The sequence below is a fragment of the Scyliorhinus canicula genome, chromosome 19 (genome assembly GCF_902713615.1).
Source record: "Scyliorhinus canicula chromosome 19, sScyCan1.1, whole genome shotgun sequence".
Taxonomy (NCBI): Eukaryota; Metazoa; Chordata; class Chondrichthyes; order Carcharhiniformes; family Scyliorhinidae; genus Scyliorhinus; species Scyliorhinus canicula.
Genome location: NC_052164.1, coordinates 18582937 through 18604314, shown reverse-complemented (window position 1 = coordinate 18604314; position 21378 = coordinate 18582937). Strand labels below are relative to the sequence as shown.

The 21378-nt window shown below is 45.6% G+C and overlaps 1 protein-coding gene across 1 annotated transcript; it reads right to left on the bottom strand.

Moving 5' to 3' along the window:
- Positions 1-1507: 1507 nt before the first annotated feature.
- vps25 (vacuolar protein sorting 25 homolog) lies at positions 1508-20917 on the bottom strand. Its single transcript, XM_038779101.1, has 6 exons — positions 20778-20917; positions 10140-10285; positions 9314-9367; positions 8145-8233; positions 5210-5285; positions 1508-3798 (listed from the first exon to the last, which is right to left on the bottom strand). The coding sequence occupies exons 1-6, from the start codon at positions 20822-20824 to the stop codon at positions 3686-3688; spliced, it is 525 nt and encodes a 174-aa protein (XP_038635029.1). The 5' UTR covers positions 20825-20917; the 3' UTR covers positions 1508-3685.
- Positions 20918-21378: the final 461 nt, after the last annotated feature.

Here is a 21378-nt window from a genome sequence, read left to right as displayed (position 1 = left end):
CGATTGGCAACTATGCCTTCAGCTGCCAAGGCTCTAAGCACTGGAATTCCCACCTCAGACCTCTTTCCTCCATTAAGGGTCTCTTTAAAACTTACCTCTTTGACCAAGCTTTTGATCATCGGCACTAATTCCTCTTTATGAGGCTTGTTGCCAATTTTGGTTGAGAATAAAGTGATGTTGTGAGGGCCCTTCTTATTTATTCCCTTACTTCCCCTTTCTTTTATTTTGCCATTATAATTTTTGATCTATAGATGATTAATGGACTTGTGCCTTTCAGTCAAGCAGTAAAGAGGAGTCAGGAATTCAGAGGTTACAGGAGAGAACACTCTGCTAATCTCTAACTAGTTTGAACAGGAAGCCTCATACTTTTCAGCACCAGAGAGATGGGGTGTGACTCGGTTCAATTGATTGGCTGGTGGCCAATTAATTGGCAAAGAGGTTGTACTCTGCCAAGTAACTGGTGGTGATTGGATCCTATTCCATGGGATGATTTTCAGAGACCTAATGAGCTCAGTTTGAGTTCGAGACACACAAAGACCAGGACCTACTCGCCTCCTGTTTTTTCTCCAGAAAGGCTGCGAGTGCTGTATTTCGGAACCTAGAGACCTGAATGAACCTACAGTAAAACCTTGAACTGAAAGCAAAATTTGAAGAGGAGTAAGGTACTAAAAACCACCATCTGAAACAAAGACTCTTTTTTTCCCCTTTAGTTATGATTTTCACCCCTCTGTTTGTTCATTTTGTGTGTGTAGAGGATGGGAACAAATTAAAGTGGGGAATTAGGAATTAGATAATTGCATTTGCTGGCTATTTCATTATACTTCTTGCTATTAATAAAAAGTAATTGATTTTGAATTTACAAACCTGGTGACTGTAATTATTGGGCGGCCAAGGGTCAAAGACCACATTTTTCTCTATCCTTTGATAAGCTTAAGAAAAATCCATCAATCGTAGGTCATGTAAATTTCAATTGTATAGGCATCCATAGTCTTTCGGGAAAATTGTGGGGTGCGAGAAGGAAAGAGATTTAGATTTCCACTACCCTGTGCGAAAAGGTTAATTAAGAACTGACTTCGAACTGGCCTAGCTTTAAATCTAAAACGATGACCTTTTGTTCTGTTCTGTTAGCAAAGGAGAGCTTCTTTGCCACTAAGCTACCGATGGCGAACATGATAGATTAGAGATACACAAGACTATTGCCCACAACTGACATGCAACCTGTGAACCTGGCTATCAGTCTGTAAAGCTTTGATCATTTGACTCCTGCAGTCAGCCCGAAATGGGAGCAGAATATTTAAACAATTAATTTGTACATTTTTCATTGTGGGGCGGGAGGGTAGACTTTCTTTGAATCCAGTATTTTGCCTTCATTATTTTTCATATATGACCCAGGTATGCAACTAAATGATTGATGATCAATCCCTGCAGTCAGTGACAATCAAATTGTCTATGCTATCCGCAACACAAGTCATTTGGAAATTAAAAAAATACAACATGCACTTTGAGATAACTTTTAAATATGTTTTAATTATCTCAGTATTGACTTTAACAAGAAGCAACGTTTGAAGTTTCGACGTTCAAAACAAATACTGCAGCAACTGTACTGCTCAAATCACCATTTTGTGCAATTGGTCATAAAGTAACTGCAGCATTCAACCTGATTTCTCAAAGAAACTACTTGAAAAATCTTGTTTAACCAAACATGTTTCACCAATCAGCGTTTGTATTTGAATTGCCGTCAGAACATTGGCAAAAAAAGGGGACATAAGTGACTGCATGGACCAATTTGCGCAGATTTCAATTAAGAGCCAATTACAGCCAAATAGGAGTAGTTCCCTTCCGTTATGCTTTTAACACGTGTATAAAGCTAGCCCTTTGATAAAAGAAAATAAAGATATGTGATTATGTCGTGCATTGACCTCAGGACTTCCCAAAGCTTCTGGAGGCCAATGAAGTACTTTTGAAGCGTTGTCACTGTAGTAATGTAGAAAACACAGCAGCCAACTGCCCCATAGCCAGCTCCCAAAACAGCAATGAGATAAGCTACCCAGATGATTTTTTTAATTACTTAAGTTGAGGCATAAACATTGGTCAGGACACCGGGGAAAAAAAGGCTGCTCTTCTTGGAGTAGTGCTGTGGGATTTGCTACAGCTGTTTTGAGATGGCAGACGGGGCCTCCGTTTCACGTCTCATGCGAAAGGTGGCACCTTCGTCAAAGTAGCTTTTCCTCAGTCCTGCACTGAGGTATCACATTATGAGTTCAAGTGTCTGGGGATGACACTACTGTAATTCTGTCGCTAATAATGGAGTAGTTTTTTAAAAAAGAAGGTTCCTGTCAAATATTGATATTTTCATGTCACGTTGACTTAAATCACAAAATATAACACTCAAATCAAAATCTCAGTACTGCAAACAGGGTTGATTTTTTTTGGGACGTGGAGGTGGAATGCAACAGAGGTTAAATCATTAAACACCCACGAGAAATCTTGGAAAGTCAAAAATAATTCCAAGGTCGATAGTTATATATTATTCCGTTTTGGGTGCCTGATATATTCCACATACTGTGGAAAATTCTAACTCTGTCTAAATTGTGTCGGGACTGGATCCATTTCTTCCATCCCAGTTATTTTCCTTGGCCGTGACCTTCCAGCACAGTCACATTTGCAATATGTGGTCATTATGAATGCCTAGCACTTTCATGAGGTCGGTGTTCCATTGCCAGCAATGTTTCATGTCGCATTCATTATTTGTACATTTTATATTGGCTAGTTACAAGAATTGTACACCAAGGAAACCCTGCAGCTTTTCAAAGCAACGCAAGCATGCATAAATTTCAGTGTCGGCAAAGAATTCCCTGCTATCTAATGCTCCGTAAGACACCTATAGAAAATAAACACACTGCTTAAATAGAAAAGATATCCAGATTGGAAAATACTCATAATGAATGAGAAGTGGCCAAACTAATCTCTGTCACTGTCCCTGAGCAAGATCAGGCTGACAGGCATTTTGAAGTTACACTAAGAGGGATGGAGGGCCCCATTTGAAATGAAATGAAATTAAAATTGTTTGTCACAAGTAGGCTTCAATTAAATTACTGTGAAAAGCACCTAGTCACCACATTCCAGCGCCTGTTCGGGGAGGCTGGTACGGGAATTGAACCGTGCTGCTGGCCTGCCTCGATCTGCTTTAAAAGCCAGCAATTTAGCCCAGTGTGCTAAACCGCAAATCATTTAAATTAATTTAGCTTTAGTTGTGACCTGGCATTCTTGCAACTGGGGAAACATATTATTGTGGGTTTTTCAATACCTTGAAATCACCTCTTGAAATGCTTTTAAATCCGCACTGGTTGCCTATATATAAATATCCTGCTTGTGGATGTTTTTCTCAGCTGGCACACACAGGGATCAGTACATTGCATTCAGAAATGCTGCATTTCCCACTTAATACATGGAACCATAATTGTTTTAAGATTAGGTGAAGAATAAAAAGGAAATTGCAATTGAAAGCAGCCAGACTGTGCATATCAATCAAGTCAACGTCATGACAAACATGTTGTCTTGTGTCTGGAAATCTGTAATCCAATACGCTCTTCCTTGGGGGCTAGTCTTCATTGCCACTAAAGTCTTCATTCTGTGCACAATCTGTGAAAGTCTCTAGCAGTTGCTCAGACCAGCAAGGATGCCATCAGAAGAACTTGACCCCTTTGCTGTCACTGAGGGTGATGATCTCTGCCTTTCGCTCAGATTGTAAAAACTGAAGTGCCCGTAGCAGAAGCCACTCCTCCAAACCATGGAACTCTATCAAGGACAGAATATAGTGCATGTGACAAAATCATGACTATTTTCATTCTCGCTAACAATATAATTCTCTGGAAATTTACTAGGCGAGTTGACACAAGTCAGTAATCTATTTATAATGATGGAAGTTGGCTGCAAGGTATCATTCTTCATCTTATCTTTCATCATTGTGACAGTTTTGACAAAAGGTCAAGCATAAAAAGGTTACTGATCTTTTCTCATTCACTATCTGCAGTGTATTTTTTTAATGTCAGATTCCAACATTAGATTATTCACATGCCTACAGAATCAAGCTAGCTCTCAAGACCGATGGACCTTTTTTGCTTGAGAAATATATTCCTTAGTTTATTTTGCAATGATATTCTTGAACATAAATAAGACATTTTGTAGAACAGCGTGCTGAGGATGACCCATCCGAATGTGAGGCTGATGTGTTGCCATCATAGAGATAGCGTAAACAGAGAAAGGCTGTTTCCACTGGTTGATGAAAGAGCAATATAAGAGCACAGACCCAATTATCATTAAAGAATGAGGCAGAAATTGGAAAATACTTCTTCCTTGGGAGGATTATTAGAATACACAATGCTAGAGCAGCACGGTGGCACAGTGGTTACCACTGGGACTACAGTGCTGAGGACCCGGGTTAGAATCCCGGCCCTGGATCACTGTCCATGTGGAATTTGCACATTCTCCTCGTGTTTGCGTGGGGTTCACCTCCACAACCCAAAGATGTGCTGGTTAGGTGGATTGGCCACGCTAAATTGCCCCTTAATTGGAAAAAAAAATTGGGTACTCTAAATTTATATTAAAAAAAAGAATATGCAATGCTTTACCACACAACGTCATTTAAAAAGTAGACCGGATAAGTGTGGGAAGGGAACAGATACAAACAGGCAGAGAAATGGGATCGCAGATAACTTCAGGTAACGACTGCCACAGATGTAATAGGCCAAAAAGTCTCCTTTATAGTTGGCTCTAAATTATGTAATAAATTGATGAACACCCTTTTTATTTTTTATATTATCTTATGAGGGTAGTTTAACTTAAGGGCGATACGTTTTAGGACATGCATTTGTAACCAAATGCCTTAATTCAGTGAGCTTCTGACTTTGATCCATTGCTTTTGAATTGTCTGAACAGTACATTGATAAAAGCTATTTTTATACAGCTAGGTGGTTACAAGTTTGTTTTCATTAGATGTAGGCAAACCAGTTTGTCAACCGTACACAGCACCTCCTTATTTATCAATGGAGAGTTCACGGGAATAATGATGGCAATTGAAGTGTAGAAGGAAACTCTACATGCTCGATGTCAGGATGTACAGGCAGTAAGAAAACAAGAACAAATGATTTAAAGGGTAGACAACTTACCAATGCTCAATTAATGATAGGTGATTATCAATGCTCCTTACCTTCACCTTCAGTGTCATCTCCATTGGAGAGTTCATAAAATGTAAAAACAGAGTTTGTCATGGAATTCTTTGAAACCTGCAAAATATATTAATAGCAGACGTTCATTCACAAGTTAAACATCTTTTTTTAAGAAATGAAGTCTCTCAGCACCAGACTTTTAGGCATAGCTGTAATCAAGGTGAATTTCACCTGAACGTTTAAGCTAATCTAACTCTAGTTATGTAGACTGGTGAAAGCACCACGTAAAAATCAATTTATGTACGTACCATTTTGATGATCAAACTATTGATCAAAGACTACTGTTGCTTTGGACATTTCTGCCATATGTCGCTGACACTTAGCAGCTTCATGTGACACGATTCTGGTGGATGTTAAACTGGGGGCCGGTTTAGCTAATTTGGTTAGACAGCCGGTTTCTCCTTCAAGCTATACACATTTACTGGTTGTTTATCTCATTACTGGAATTCTGCTGTGCCCAACCTGCATTGATGAGTGTGGTTCCAACGGCACTCAGGAAGCTCACTGATGCGATTGAGGACAAAAGAACCCATTTGATTGCACCCCATTCAACCAACCTAAACATTCACTTCCTCCACCACTGACGCATAGTTGCAGCAGTGGAAACCTCACACTTGCTAAGGTCCCTTTGATAACATGTTCCAAACCTGCAAGCTCTATCCCTCGGACACGTCAGCCAACACATGGGAAAGCCACCAACTACAAGTTCCCCTCCAAGTCACACACCATCCTGACATGGAATTATAGCTTCATTTCTTCACTGTGACTGGGGCAAAATATTAACAGCACTATAGGAGTACCTGCACCAGATGAACTGCAGCAGTTCAAGAAGGCTGCTCACCACAGCATTCTCAAGGGCTTTTAGGGGTGCACAACAAATGCTGGCCTTGCCAGCAACACTCACATCCCATGAAAGAATTAAAAAAATGCTAATTTGCTGAAAACAATGACCACATATTAAAGGAATTAGTTGTATATGGAGTGATGTTAGATCTTTGAGTAATAATAAAATGCTATCTATATGCAAGTCTTGTTTTTACTGGGTTGCTTGTAGATTAGATTTTATTTACTAATTTCCACCTCTGAACCAGTGCTCCCTGCAGTTCTGTTAGCTGTATTACTACATTAGGTAAATTGTGAAACCCATAGCTTTCAAGAAGGATTGTAGCCACCGAAGTTCGCTATTCCCTCAATACAAAATGGAGGAACGCAAAGCTTGCAGGTTAAAATGGACAAAGTTTGCAGCACAAGCAGGCTGCACCAAGCCAATGTGTATTCTGTCTGCTAAGAGAGCAGACAGCACCGAAACGAACATTCTGCATACTAACGAGGCAATCTCCGGGATAGTTAACATAGTAATGGAACGAATCCAGGGACAATGGACACAAATAGGGAAGTGATTGCAACAGTGTATGGGAAACCAGACACCCCGGCTCCAGCGGGGTTCGAAAACAAAGCACCTGAAGGCCTGCCCAGCAACCGAGGGACAGCCTCAGTATTGGGGGGATTCAAACAAATCGATTGGGAAGAGGGTCCCAGCAGGTAGAGGGTCCGCCCAAAAGGGCGCGAAGCCCTAGGACCTATAAAAGACAGGTCCCAAACTTAGTTTGTTCTTCTTGACCAGCCCTCTCGGCCAGCTTTTACCAAAGAAGACCTTGACCGAGAGAGAGGAGAGGTTTGGGGCAGCAGCCGCCAGCAAGTAAGTGTCTCACAATGGTCACTACCAGAGATAGACACTCCTGACCCCTTTTTAACCCGTACCAACCTGAAGTCTGCGGACCAGTGCAGAGCAAGAGGCCTTGTCCCCTGATCCGGCAGTTCCCTTTAAGATAAGTATTGGTTTATTTAGTGGTAGGAATAGTTTAATCATCTTAGCGTGTGCATGGGTAGTATTATAATTGTATTATAATAAACTCATTTGTTTGAACTTACTAACTGGTGTATGGTTTATTGCTTTGAACTTGACCTTGAAACTTGTGGCGGTATCTTAACGATACCTGGCGACTCCAGAGCTAAGTAACAAAACAGAGCCAAATTGAGTGTTAAACACACTCACCCAGAACGAGCAACAGGATAAAGCAAGCTTGGAATATAATTTACTTTCTTGAAGCAATATAATCCTAAAATAGTTTTACAGCAACAACATTTGCTGCAGTTTTCTGACATTAGGATGGGTTTGGAGAATCCTTTTCTATTTTTATTCATCAGAAGCATATTAGCATTCTGTAAATGCAAGGATTTTCCGTTTTGTTTTTGCATCATCATTTTTTGATATGATCAGCATCAAGAACGCACAGGTCAGACATAGAACACCAGCAAGGTATTTCCATTTCAAGCTAAATTTGGAAGTAAAAGAGAAACAAAAAGGATAGGAATATAAAGCTTGTAAATTGGTAAGCAATCTTGTACATGTTAAAAAAGTAAGCAGTTTGCGGGTATTTTAAAAGACTTGAAAGAAGTTGGCAAATGTTTTTTCACCTTTGGGACTGATGGACAAAAGGCCCTTCTAATTGTTGGAACTAAGAACCAAAGTGCAATTTGTTTGAATTATTTCTCATGCCCGGTGAACGCAAGCCCAAAACAAAACTAATCATGCCGACCTGGACAATTTGGCATTAAATAGTGATTCTCACTGAGAGGTTTCAAGGGCATGAAATGGAAATACCATGTTGGTGCAGTTGAGACTGAAAACTATTAAATATCATAATGCTACAATCGAATATATTGCTTTTTGTTTTGTTAAGGAAAGCTCTACCTATCATCTGTTACTCTACCTGATTGAAAGCAAATGGAGGTAAAAAGATACGATTTGTGGTCAATTACGTTAAAAATCGTATTTATCAGGATCTTTGGTGTACTGTGTGGAATGTGCTGCAAGAACACGTGAAGAAAACATGTAGCAAAGCAGGTTCTTACCCACTGATACACAAGTTTCCCCCACTCTTCTGGTCTCCTCCACATTATGAGACAACGAGTTTTACTTTTATCAATCCACTCTAAGTTTCCTAAGACGAAAACAAATGACAGATTACATTCCTTAAATATGTGGAGCTACATATTTCATGATACCAACTTCAATTCACAGTGAAATTAAAAGGGTAGTACTGGAAGTGCTGGTGTCCTTTACCCAAGTAGTCATTCACCGTACATGAGTTTATACATCCAGTGTCAGACTATTTGATCATGCACAGCACCATAATCAAAGCAAATCCGTAATCAATCCTGTCCTCACTTGATTTCCACACCAGGAGCCCAATCCTTGGCTGATCTTTTCCTTTCCGCCCCAGTGAGATCAATTATAATACCCACGTCAACAAGCCCTTTTTAACATGCTGCCTTTACTGAAACCAGCAAACTCAACATATGTATTGGAGCATTTTAGTCTGCAAGACTCTGTACCACTCTGAGACGTGTGTATTCACTGAGCCAGCCGGGGCCCCAATGAGCAGTTTACATAGTATAAGTATTCATATAGATGACAATATGTAAACTGAGAATAAACAATTGTTATTTATAGCTCTGTTAATATTAAAAAGGGAACAGGTCAATGTGTCCGCAAGTTCACGCTGGGACAATTGCATTGTTAAGCTAATTGCCTTATTAAAGACAGGTAATGGTTACTGGCATAACCTCCAAAAGAGTATAAACGGATACAGCTGAATGTTTGCTGCTGTATTATTCTTCCATCATACACTAAGAGTTAATATGGCTGCACGGTAGCACAGTGGTTAGCAATGTTGCTTCACAGCGCCAGAGTCCCAGGTTCGACTGTCTGTGCAGAATCTACATGTTCGCCCTGTGCCTGCGTGGGTTTCCTCCGGCTGCTCCGGTTTCCTCCCACAAGTTTCGAAAGACGTGCTGTTAGGTTATTTGGACATTCTGAATTTTCCCTCAGTGTACCTGAACAGGCGTCGGAATAAGGCGACTAGGGGCTTTTCATAGTAACTTCATTGCAGTGTTAATGTAAGCCTACTTGTGACAATAAAGATTATTATTATTATTAAGAATGTAGTCTGAACTTAGAAGAAATCTGAAGAAATGTACAAACAGATGTTGAAGACTCAGTTTTACTCTTATGCACAAACCTTTTTTCCGCAGTTCTTCGAAGACAACTTGGATAGCTTCTATGGGAAACTTGCCTTTGTATCAAAGTTAAGGGAAATATCTTACTTTCTTGACAATGTTCTGGACAGCATTGTCCCCTCCCATCTTTTGTCAGCAAACTCATTTCTTTCACCAAGTGATTCAATTTTGCAACATACAATAATACAGTACTTTTACTACACCACAATTAACCTGTTTTGTTGGTGAGGTGGTAAAGCTATACAGTACAAATATAATATCTGTGACAGATTTTACCTAACCCTAGCAGATATAAGGATGGGGGTTCAAACCCGGCCCTGGGTCACTGTCCATGTGGAGTTTTCACATTCTCCCCGTGTCGGCGTGGGTCTCACCCTCACAACCCAAAGATGTGCAGGGTAGGGGGATTGGCCACACTAAATTGCCCCTTAATTGGAAAAAAAAGAATTGGGTACTCTAAATTGAAAAAAATACACAGCGGATATTATCAATAATGAGATGATGCTGCTGCATCTCTGATTACTATAATCAACGGGCAAATCTTCAGTTCTGTTCACAACTCAGGCACCATCCAATCGAGGGAATGCCTGAGCCTTGAAGGTAGTACAAGGTCCATTATATTGATAAATGACTCTGAGTACCTGTGTACAAGAAGAGTACAAAGGAATGGTTATAATGGAAAAACATTTGAAATGGACAAATTGCACCAATGAATAAACTGTAGGACAGGAGCTCAAGTATTCAAACTTGGATGAATAAACAAAAACAAAACAAACTTAATGAAGTTTAGTATTCCTCTATCTCTGAGGCTGACACAGTAAAGGATACGCTGGATCTTCTTATTGTGGAAGAGTGGGCTTTCATGAGCTTCCAACACATCAATAGTATAAAGCTTATGATAACGCAGGTAGGAGAGCACCAGTGAGCACCATGCTGCCAGCTGCTTGTGCTGAGTGTTAGCATTTGGCTGCAGACTAGAGGTGGACAAAAGGAAAGAACTGTAGGAATAACAAACTTTTTTTTGCACCTAAATAATTCATGACAATCAATACATCCCAAAAGTAATTAATTAAATGAAGTACTTAAAAGACATTCCAACCTGATGAAGCACATTTTGTAAATTGCAAACATTCCTTTATTTCAGTGGACCAGCTGATCAATGATAATAAAATGCGATGTGAGGGCAGCACGGTGGCGCAGTGGTAGCACTGCAGACTCACGGCGCCGAGGTCCCAGGTTCGATCCCGGCTCTGGGTCACTGTCCGTGTGGAGTTTGCACATTCTCCCTGTGTTTGCGTGGGTTTCGCCCCCACAACCCAAAGATGTGCAAGGTAGGTGGATTGAACATGCTAAATTGCCCCTTAATTGTAAAAAATGAATTGGGTACTCTAAATTTAAAAAAACCCCAAAAATAAATAAAATACGATGTGAAACATGTTTATAGGATAATCCATATCCGTCACTTTTAACACTGGCTCAGGGACTCAAACGATAAAGAGATACCTTATTAATAACTTATCAATGCAGTTATGCAAACCTAGCAGAGGCAGTGCTTATGAGATTAACCTCAATTATATTCTAAAACCCAGAACCCATGGGGTTTTTGTGAATCTTAACCTCTGACCGCTCACAGTTGTGTCAGCAAAGCAACTTGAAAGTTCCGAAAGCGTGCTGCACCCGTATATGGTCAAATATGAAAGGTAAGCATGCACGTTCCTAGTACATGTAGTTAGTGCATCAACATGCAAGGTTATTCTACATCAGTTGTCGTGAAACCACTCCCTCCATCCTTCAGATGTGACATGGTGTGTTCATTGTTCTTCAGTCACTTCACCTACATGATCAACTATGGTTGGCATTCAGCATCTTTGCTTCCCTATCTCACTTGCCGTTTTTACAATGAGACCTTTGGCTCATTCACACTTTCTGCACACCTTTGAGAATGGGCGTCTAACCAACAATTAACATTCCATTTCCAACTCATCCGACATTTAGTTTCTTGGTCTTCTGTCCTTGTGTGTCAAGGGCATTCTTTAATCCAATTTAATCCCTTCCATGTTCCCAGCCTCACTCCAGGTTTGTGACAATTGTATCTAGCACAGTATTCCTTACAAGGAGCATCAAATTAAGCAGAAATGACTAATCTCTGTCTAGAACATTAACATTAATAGCATTTGGATAGAAATGTAATGGTAACATTATTGAAGAATTAATGCTGTTTCCTTAAAAGTTGCTGTATCCAACTAAAGTTTGGAAATGTTGTTCTGGAGAGAAGGGGTGGAGGGGGACACCTCTGTAATTGCCCTGCTGCTGCCCTGCAAATCAGCAAATGACAGACCAAGACTTACATTGATTTTATCACCTCACCCTGCCAGACATTGTACAAGCATGTTCACACAAGGCAAGATGAAACTGGAGATTAAACAAGAAAATAATTAGCATCAGATAGCTTCTCAGCCCTAATGCCGGAATTTGGCTAAATTTTTGTTTACAAATGCTTGATTTAATGAACTGGAACATCCATTGAAGACTGCCTACTATCATTGCCAACAGTGAGGAAAAATGATGAATACCAATTTTTTGCATTGAGCTATATTTAGTGTCCATGCCCTAAGCAGCAATCACTATTGGTGACTTAATGATGGGTAAACTGAACATCCATTGACGTATGTGGTTAACTTTTGGACTTTTGTTTCTTTTGGTATTCTTTTTGCTTAAACTTTAAAATTACATTTCCCAATAAAGTGAGACAAATAGCAAGAGATATTTAATTATTTACATTCCCACCCCAACATAATCGCTTATGCATGCGACTGACCCAGGGACCCTGCCACCCCTTAAAGTGTCCTTCCTGAGATTGAAGGGAAGATAGTCTAATTTCTGCCTCCCAAATTGAAAAGTGTCACTGTTGTGTGTGTGTGTGTGTGTGTGTATACACGTAATTCTCTTTCAAGCTTGGCTCATTGAGAAAACTGAGCAAAATAAAAAGGGGATAGCACAGAACAGTGACATTTTTGCTCTTTTAAGAATGCTTAGAAACGTTCCCCTCTTTGCTGCTAAAGATATTCACTATTTGCTGGAATACAGTTCCGTGGACATACAAACATATGAATTAGGACCAAGAGTAGGCCACTCGGCCCTTCCAGCCGGCACTGCCATTCAATTAGATCATGGTTGACCTAATTGTACCCTTCCGTCAATCCCCAATAATCATTCACCCATTGCTTCTCAAGAATCTATTTACCACTGCCATAAAAAATATTAGACGACTCTGCTTCCACTGTCTTTTGAGGAAGAGAGGTCCAAAGACTCACAACCCTCAAGAGAAAGCAATTCTCCTCATCTCTGTTCATTTATACCACTTCTTTAAATCACTCCTGTAAATCTTTGGCTGCTGTTACATGATAGTGCACTTAACATGAAGCCGGCTCAACCCATCCATGTTGCAGACAGTGCATCATGTTAGTGACTCTTCCAACGCAATGAATTAAAAATATACTGCTGGAACAACTGGGACAAGAAACGGGAATACAAAACTTCTGTAGTTTATACATGGTTGCCTTGAGCCTCAGGAGAGTGAGGAGCATCACAGAAGCAGTCCCGAGGAGTTAAAGTGAAGCAGATTGAACAACAGCAAGGGGAAGGGAACAGTGCAGGAGAAAAATACAATCACAAAGTTAAGTCACAGTAGGGTGGGCAGGGTATGTTTACAGATAAGCATGCAATTTAGTCCATCCATCAATTAAACCAGATCAAGGAATTACTTTAGAAACAAAAAAGTGAACATTTAATCACCGCAAATGAATAAAACAAGGTTATATAGGATGGCAGTGCAGGTGGTCTGCCTCTACTGCAGAAGGTGGAAATGTGTGGAGAGCATCGTGATCCTGGACAACCACATCCGTAGTAACGGTTTGCATCTTGAGAAAATTTCAGTTCACAGTCGTTGAGCTGGAGTTTGAGGTGTAGCGAATACACAGGGGGCCACACCCCTCAGATTCGGAAGTGGTACCGGCCTGGTTAGGTCAGGGAAGGGAGGGTATGATATAAGGGAGCCCAGTTGCAGTGTTGGAGGAACCATGGCTTTTGTCCTTATTTACAAAAGTCGAGGTTCTTGCTGCCTGTTTGGATGAGGACCAAAGTCTGCAGTGTGGATGAGCAAACTGTCCAAAGATATCTGTTGCAGGAGGTTATTCAAGAGGGTGAGGCCCGGCACGATGGTAGTCGTTAGCACTGCTGCCTCACAGTGCCAGGGACCCAGGTACGATTCTGACCTTGCGTGACTGTCTGTGTAGAGTCTGCATATTCTCCTGTGTCTGTATAGATTTCCTCTGGGTGTTCCGTTTCCTCCCACAATCCAAAGATGTGCAGGTTAGGTGGATTGGCCATGCTAAATTGCCCCTTGGTGTCGAAAGGTTAAGTGGGGTTATGGAGATAGGCTGGGGGAGTGAGCCTGTGTGGGGTGCTCTTTCAGAGGGTCGGTGCAGGTATGATGGGCTGAATGGCCTCCTTCTGCACTGTAGGTATTCTATGATTCCATGAAAGGGCATGTTGCAGTAATCGGGGACATTAGAGTCAGGAATAGACACTGTTCTTCGCAGCTGGGGCTGGAGGTTTTGAAGGTTGTGTTGATTGCTTGGCACCAGAGCTGAAGAAGAATTTGGAATGGGAAGGGGAAGATCAGTTGTAATGGTGGATGTTGGAACTAATAACACACAGAGGATAAGGAATTACTTTCTGCTGAGAGCATTTGAGGGGTCGGTTCAAAATTAAAAAGCAGAACCTCACAGCCATTAGTGTCTGGACTGTTACAAAAGCCACTTACAAATTGACATAGGGTCAAACATATCTGAGGTTTTTGATCTTGAGAGCATCATGAAGTAGGGGTTTTGATTTATGAGGCACTGGAGAAAGAGCAAACTACCACTGGGAATGGACTGAACTTCGACAGAGCTGGGACTCAGTGAATTGAATAAAAGGGGCAGGAGTTAGAACTATAAACTAATGGTGGGCCGGTGGTGACTCAGTGAGTTGAATATCTCGGGCAGGAGTTAGAACTCTAAACTAATGGTGGGCCGGTGGTGCTCGGACGATTCAGGAAAGGATAAATTAAAAATTAAAAAGAGAAATGATGAGGCTGTTGAGCAGAGTAGTGATGTGGGTAAAAAAGAAAATCAGAAAATGGGTCAGGAAGAGAAAAAGGGCTTAACACAGGTAATGAGGCATTCAAATTATATATAAATATATAATCGCTTATTGTCACAAGTAGGCTTCAATGAAGTTACTGTGAAAAGCCCCTAGTCGCCACATTCCGGCGCCTGTTCGGGGAGGCTGGTACGGGAATTGAACCCGTGCTGCTGCCTTGTTCTGCATTACAAGCCAGCTGTTTGGCCCACTCTAGGATGATATAAAGGATAGAAAAGTCCAAAAGTTGACAGCACCATATTTCAATATGTAAAGCATTCAATACAAAATAGATGAATTAATTTATGTACAGACAGATATTAATGCGTTTGATCTAAGAGTCAGTACAGAGAGCTAGTTCCAGAGTGACCCACGGTTGGAAGATAAATACTCCTAGGTTCTGAACCTTTAGAAAAGATCAGCAAAATGGAAAAAAGAGAGGTAGCCCTGATACTAAAGTATGAAATAAAGACAGTACAAAGAAGATCTCCAGTTGGAAAATCAATAAATAGTATTGTGTATTGGCATGGGTGGAGCTGAGAAATAAGGGGCAGAAATTGAGGGGCCTCACGGTAGCATGGTGGTTAGCATCAATGCTTCACAGCTCCAGGGTCCCAGGTTCGATTCCCGGCTGGGTCACTGTCTGTGTGGAGTCTGCACGTCCTCCCCGTGTGTGCGTGGGTTTCCTCCGGGTACTCCGGTTTCCTCCCACAGTCCAAAGATGTGCGGGTTAGGTGGATTGGCCATGCTAAATTGCCCGTAGTGTAAGGTTAATGGGGGGATTGTTGGGTTACGGGTATACGGGTTACGTGGGTTTAAGTAGGGTGATCATTGCTCGGCACAACATCGAGGGCCGAAGGGCCTGTTCTGTGCTGTACTGTTCTATTCCTTCTAAAACATTAGTGAAGTAAGTTTACAGACCCCCTAACAGGTGCTGTAATATCAGGCAGGGAGGTGCATGTAGCAAGAGCTATACAGCAATTATGGGAAACTTTAATCTTCATACAGACCGGAAAAGCAAGATCGTTTTCCAGATCAGTATTTGGAGGAACCAACTAGGAGACAGACTACTTTCAATCTAGCTTTCTTCAATGATAGCAGATGAACTAATACCCCTACAGTGGAAAAAATAAGTCTTGGGGATGATTATCATAGTATGATGGCAGTTTATATCGAGTTTGAGAGTGATCTAGTCAAGGTCAAAACTAGAATCTTTAAATCTGAACAAAGCAAACAATGTAGATGCGAGAGGCGAGTTGTCTAAAGTAGTTTGGAAACTAGATTAAAACATATGATGATAAACAATGGCAACATTGAAAGAATTCTAAATTTAGAACAATGATACATTCCATTTAGAAATAAAAAAACACAGGATAATTCGCCCAAGCATGGCTAACAAGAGAAATTAAAGATAGTGTTAGACGAAAGGAAGAGATGTTGCTAAAAAAAGTTGCAAGCCTGGTGGTCAAGAGGAATTTTAAAAACTTGGCAAAGAAACCGATCAGAAGAAAATAGGATATGGACAGAAACTAGCTAGACATAAAAACAGATTGTAAAAGCTTCTATCACTATGTAAAAAGGGAAGAGATTAGCGAGAGTAACGAGAATCCTGGAGAGGCAGACGGAAGAATATGTAATACATTGTCAGGAAATGGCAGCGACAGTAGACAAATAACCTATCAGTCTTGATGGTAGAAGATATCTGTGGAAATAAGGGGGAATTAATGAAAATAAGGGGCTTAAGGATATTTGTATTAGTAAAGAAATAGAACTGGAGAAATTAATGGGACAGAAAGTCGACAAATCCCTTGAACCCATTGGCCTAGACCCTATGGTTTTAAAATGAGTGTCTATTGAGATAGTCGAAGCAGTGGTTTTGATCTTTCAGAATTGTCTACATTCTAGAAAGTCAGATTGGAAGGTAACAAATGTAACTATGCTGTTAAAGAAAGGAGTTGAGAAACTGGGGACTGCAGGCCAGTTAGCCTGACATCAGTAGTAGGGGAAGTGCTGGAATCTATAATTAGGGATGTCACACCAGGGCACTTAGAAAATCATAATATGATTGGGCAAGAGTTCACATGGATTTATGAAAGGAAATAGTGTTTGACAAATCTGTTAAAACCTTCTTGAGGATTTAACTAATAGAGTGGATAAGAAGGAATGTAGTACATGTGGATTTTCAAAAAGCATTGGCTAAGGTGCCACACAACAGGTCATTATACAAAATGAGGTCTCAGGGTACTGAGGATAATATATCAGCGGGACAGAGGACTGATTACTGGATACAAAACAGGGCTAGAATAAATAGGTCATTTTCGGGCTGACTAGTTGTAGCTAATGGGCTATCACAAGGATCAATGCTTGAACCTCAGATATTTATAATCTATATCGGTGACTTAGATAAGGAGATCGAGTGTAACTATCCAAGTTTGTTGATGATACAAAGTTGGGTGGGAAAGTCAGCTATGAGGAGGCTGCAAAAAGATTGAGATGGGTTGAATGAATGGACAAGAGTGTGGCAGATGGAATATAACGTGAAAATATGTGAAGTTATCCATTTTGGTAGGAAAAGCAGAATTTGTTTTGCGTAGTGAGAAGACTCGGAAATAAGAATTTTCAGAGTTAAACATGATTGGCAGGAAGTTAACATGCAGGTTCAGCAATCCATTAGAAAAGCAAGAGGTATGCTTTTGTTACAACAGGAATAAATGAAATCAAAAGTGGGGGTAGTGTGGATCTTAGCTAAAGAAAGATATATTTCTCTTAAGTACAATGAAGGTTCCGCTAAACTGGATACTGGAATAGCAGGTTGCCCCATGAAGAGAGATCTGAGAGGACAAGGCTCGGTGTTGAGAACAGTGAGAGGCGAACTCACAGAATCATACCAAATGCTGGACATTTTGCTAGCTGGGGAATCTAAAACTAGGCATTGCACTGCCTGAATTAAGGGCCTGCTATTTCTGGACTTAGATGATGAGGAACATCTTCACTCAGGATTGTGAACCTTTAAACCTCGAATCCAGAGATCAACAGATTTTTGGATACTAAGGGAATGACATGACAAGGAAAAGGTATGATGCAGTGGCAGAGCATGCTCGTGATGATGGCCTCTACTTAGTCCGGTTTCATGTGTACTCATCATAGACTTAGCTCACCCCCTAACCTTGACCATGCAGTGAATCATTTCTACTAATCATAACTGTTGTAGCACCTTTGGATATTTTTGTCACATTGACGTTTCTGTGATAATGCAGGTTGTTAATTGAACAGCTCCCTTAAAGCTCTGCCTACGATCCTTGCTCGCTGTTGCACAATCCTGAATGAAAAGCAAGAATGAAAAATCTGGAGGCAGAAAGAACTGGGTCGGGGGAAAGAGACATGGTTGTGGGGCGGGGCAGAAGAGGGAGGGCCGCGTCGCGCGGGAGGGGGGTGTCGCTCGGGGCGGGGCATCGCGCAAAGTGGGATGGGCGTCGTGTGGGGCGGGAGTTGCGCGGGGCGGGAGGGGGGCATCGCGTGGGTCGTGGGGGCGACGTCGCGCGGGTGGGAGGGGTTCGTCGCGGGTGGGAGGGGGTCGTCGCGGGTGGGAGGGGGCCATCGCGGGTGGGAGGGGGGAGGGGATCATCGCATGGGGGGGGAGGGGGGGTCGTCCCGAGGGGGGTCATCACAGAGAGGAGTCGTCGCGGGGGGGGGGGTCGTCGCGGGGGGGGGGGTCGTCGCAGGGGGGGGGGGGTCGTCACGGGGGGGGGGGTCGTCGCGGGGGGGGGGGTCGTCGCGGGGGGGGGGAGAAGAGGGGTCATCGGGGGGGGGGAAGAGGGGGCCGGCGCGGGGGGGGGAAGAGGGGGCCGTCGCGGGGGGGGGGGGTCGTCGCGGGGAGGGAGGGGGGTCGTCGCGGGGGAGGGAGGGGGGTCGTCGCGGGGAGGGAGGGGGGTCGTCGCGGGGCGGGGGGGGGGTCGTCGCGGGGAGGGAGGGGGGTCGTCGCGGGGAGGGAGGGGGGTCGTCGCGGGGAGGGAGGGGGGTCGTCGCGGGGAGGGAGGGGGGTCGTCGCGGGGAGGGAGGGGGGTCGTCGCGGGGAGGGAGGGGGGTCGTCGCGGGGAGGGAGGGGGGTCGTCGCGGGGAGGGAGGGGGGTCGTCGCGGGGAGGGAGGGGGGTCGTCGCGGGGAGGGAGGGGGGTCGTCGCGGGGAGGGAGGGGGGTCGTCGCGGGGAGGGAGGGGGGTCGTCGCGGGGAGGGAGGGGGGTCGTCGCGGGGAGGGAGGGGGGTCGTCGCGGGGAGGGAGGGGGGTCGTCGCGGGGAGGGAGGGGGGTCGTCGCGGGGAGGGAGGGGGGGTCGTCGCGGGGAGGGAGGGGGGTCGTCGCGGGGAGGGAGGGGGGTCGTCGCGGGGAGGGGGGGGGGTCGTCGCGGGGGGGGGGGGGGGTCGTCGCGGGGAGGGAGGGGGGTCGTCGCGGGGAGGGAGGGGGTCGTCGCGGGGAGGGAGGGGGGTGGTCGCGGGAGGGAGGGGGGTGGTCGCGGGGAGGGAGGGGGGTCGTCGCGGGGAGGGAGGGGGGTGGTCGCGGGGAGGGAGGGGGGTGGTCGCGGGGAGGGAGGGGGGTGGTCGCGGGGAGGGAGGGGGGTGGTCGCGGGGAGGGAGGGGGGTGGTCGCGGGGAGGGAGGGGGGTGGTCGCGGGGAGGGAGGGGGGTGGTCGCGGGGAGGGAGGGGGGTCGTCGCGGGGAGGGAGGGGGGGTCGTCGCGGGGGGGGGGGGGGGTCGTCGCGGGGAGGGAGGGGGGGGTCGTCGCGGGGGGGGAGGGGGGGTCGTCGCGGGGAGGGAGGGGGGGTCGGCGCGGGGAGGGAGGGGGGTCGTCGCGGGGCGGGAGGGGGGGCGTCGCGGGGAGGGAGGGGGGTCGTCGCGGGGAGGGAGGGGGGGCGTCGCGGGGAGGGAGGGGGGTCGTCGCGGGGAGGGAGGGGGGTCGTCGCGGGGAGGGAGGGGGGTCGTCGCGGGGAGGGAGGGGGGTCGTCGCGGGGAGGGAGGGGGGTCGTCGCGGGGAGGGATGGGGGTCGTCGCGGGGAGGGAGGGGGTCGTCGCGGGGAGGGAGGGGGTCGTCGCGGGGAGGGAGGGGGGTCGTCGCGGGGAGGGAGGGGGGTCGTCGCGGGGAGGGAGGGGGGCCGTCGCGGGGAGGGAGGGGGGCCGTCGCGGGGAGAGAGGGGGGTCGTCGCGGGGAGAGAGGGGGGTCGTCGCAGGGCGGGAGGGGGGTTGTCATGGGGGAGGGGGCGTTGTCACGGGGGGGTTGTCACAGGGGAGGGATGGAGGTCATCGCGGGGAGGGAGGCGGGTTGTCATGGGGAGGGGGCGTTGTCACGGGGGGGGGGTTCGTCACAGGGGAAAATCTGGAGGGAGATGGAGCTGGGTCTGGTGGGGGCCAGGGTTGTGGGGAGGGGCGGGGGAAAGAGGGGGCCATCGATGGGGGAAGGGGCAGGGGGTCATTTTGGGAGGGGGTTATTTTGGGAGGCAGATGTGGTTGTTTTGGGAGGGGGGAGGTTGTAGCTTTGGAGGGGGGAGGTTGTAGTTTTGATGGGGGGGGAGGTTGTAGTTTTGATGGGGGGGGAGGTTGTAGTTTTGGAGGGGGGGGAGGTTGTAGTTTTGGAGGGGGGGGAGTTGTAGTTTTGATGGGGGGGGGGGGGTTGTAGTTTGGGAGGGGGGGGGAGGTTGTAGTTTTGGAGGGCGGGGAGGTTGTAGTTTTGGTGGGGGGGGAGGTTGTAGTTTTGGAGGGGGGGGGAGGTTGTAGTTTTGGAGGGGGGGGGAGGTTGTCGTTTTGGGGGGGGGGTTGTAGTTTTGGGAGGGGGGGAGGTTGTAGTTTTGGGGGGGGGAGGTTGTAGTTTTGGGGGGGGGGAGGTTGTAGTTTTGGGAGGGGGGGAGAGGTTGTAGTTTTGGGGGGGGGAGAGGTTGTAGTTTTGGGAGGGGAGGGGGGAGGTTGTAGTTTTGGGAGGGGAGGGGGAGGTTGTAGTTTTGGGAGGGGGGGGAGGTTGTAGTTTTGGGAGGGGGGGGGGGAGGTTGTAGTTTTGGGGGGGGGAGGTTGTAGTTTGGGGGGGGGGGGTGGGTTGTAGTTTTGGAGGGGGGAGAGGTTGTAGTTTTGGGGGGGGGGGGGGGGAGGGGCTCTGAACCATTTCTCTTTCCCATTTCCTGGTTGCAGATTCTCCGCCCCGCGCAGGGAAGCGATTCCCCCGGAACCGCCTCCGCCGCTCCGACTTAGTTTTAGTCCAAAAATCCACGTCTCCGGTGAAGATAAATATTTAAGCGCGACTTACGTGTAGAAAGGAGGGAAGTTATACTGCCAGGGCCACTCAAAGCTCATGGCGGAGGCCGGCCTGGACAGGAAGGTCCTGCTTCCTTCCAGCTTCCCTCCTACATCAGTGCACCAGCTCAAAGTGTCCCACTTCAAACAGTCCCACCCCCTCCCCCTGGGCAGCCCTCTCTGCTTTTCACTGTCACCTGCCTTCTGCAGGGTGACAAGCACCAGCCAAAAGTTGGGAGTGGGATTTGTAACTAACAAGTTTCAAACACTAAAACCAGCTTTTCTTCTTTACATGTGTCGACCTGCTGTGCATTTGCAACAAGTTACATAGAACATAGAACAGTACAGCACAGGCCCTTCGGCCCTCAATGTTGTGCCGAGCCATGATCACCCTACTCAAACCCACGTATCCCCCTATACCCGTAACCCAACAACCCCCCCTTAACCTTACTTTTTTTTAGGACACTACGGGCAATTTAGCATGGCCAATCCACCTAACCCGCACATCTTTGGACTGTGGGAGGAAACCGGAGCACCCGGAGGAAACCCACGCACACACGGGGAGGACGTGCAGACTCCGGACAGACAGTGACCCAGCCGGGAATCGAACCTGG

Excerpts from the sequence above, each read along its gene's own strand:
- vps25 (XM_038779101.1), bottom strand. The coding sequence starts at position 20,824 with ATGAGCTTTGAGTGGCCCTGGCAGTATAACTTCCCTCCTTTCTACAC. Across the intron at positions 10,286-20,777 it reads AACTTCCCTCCTTTCTACAC|TCTGCAGCCAAATGCTAACA; the intron begins GTAAGTCGCGCT and ends GTCCACCTCTAG. Across the intron at positions 5,286-8,144 it reads GGAAACTTGTGTATCAGTGG|GTTTCAAAGAATTCCATGAC; the intron begins GTAAGAACCTGC and ends TATATTTTGCAG.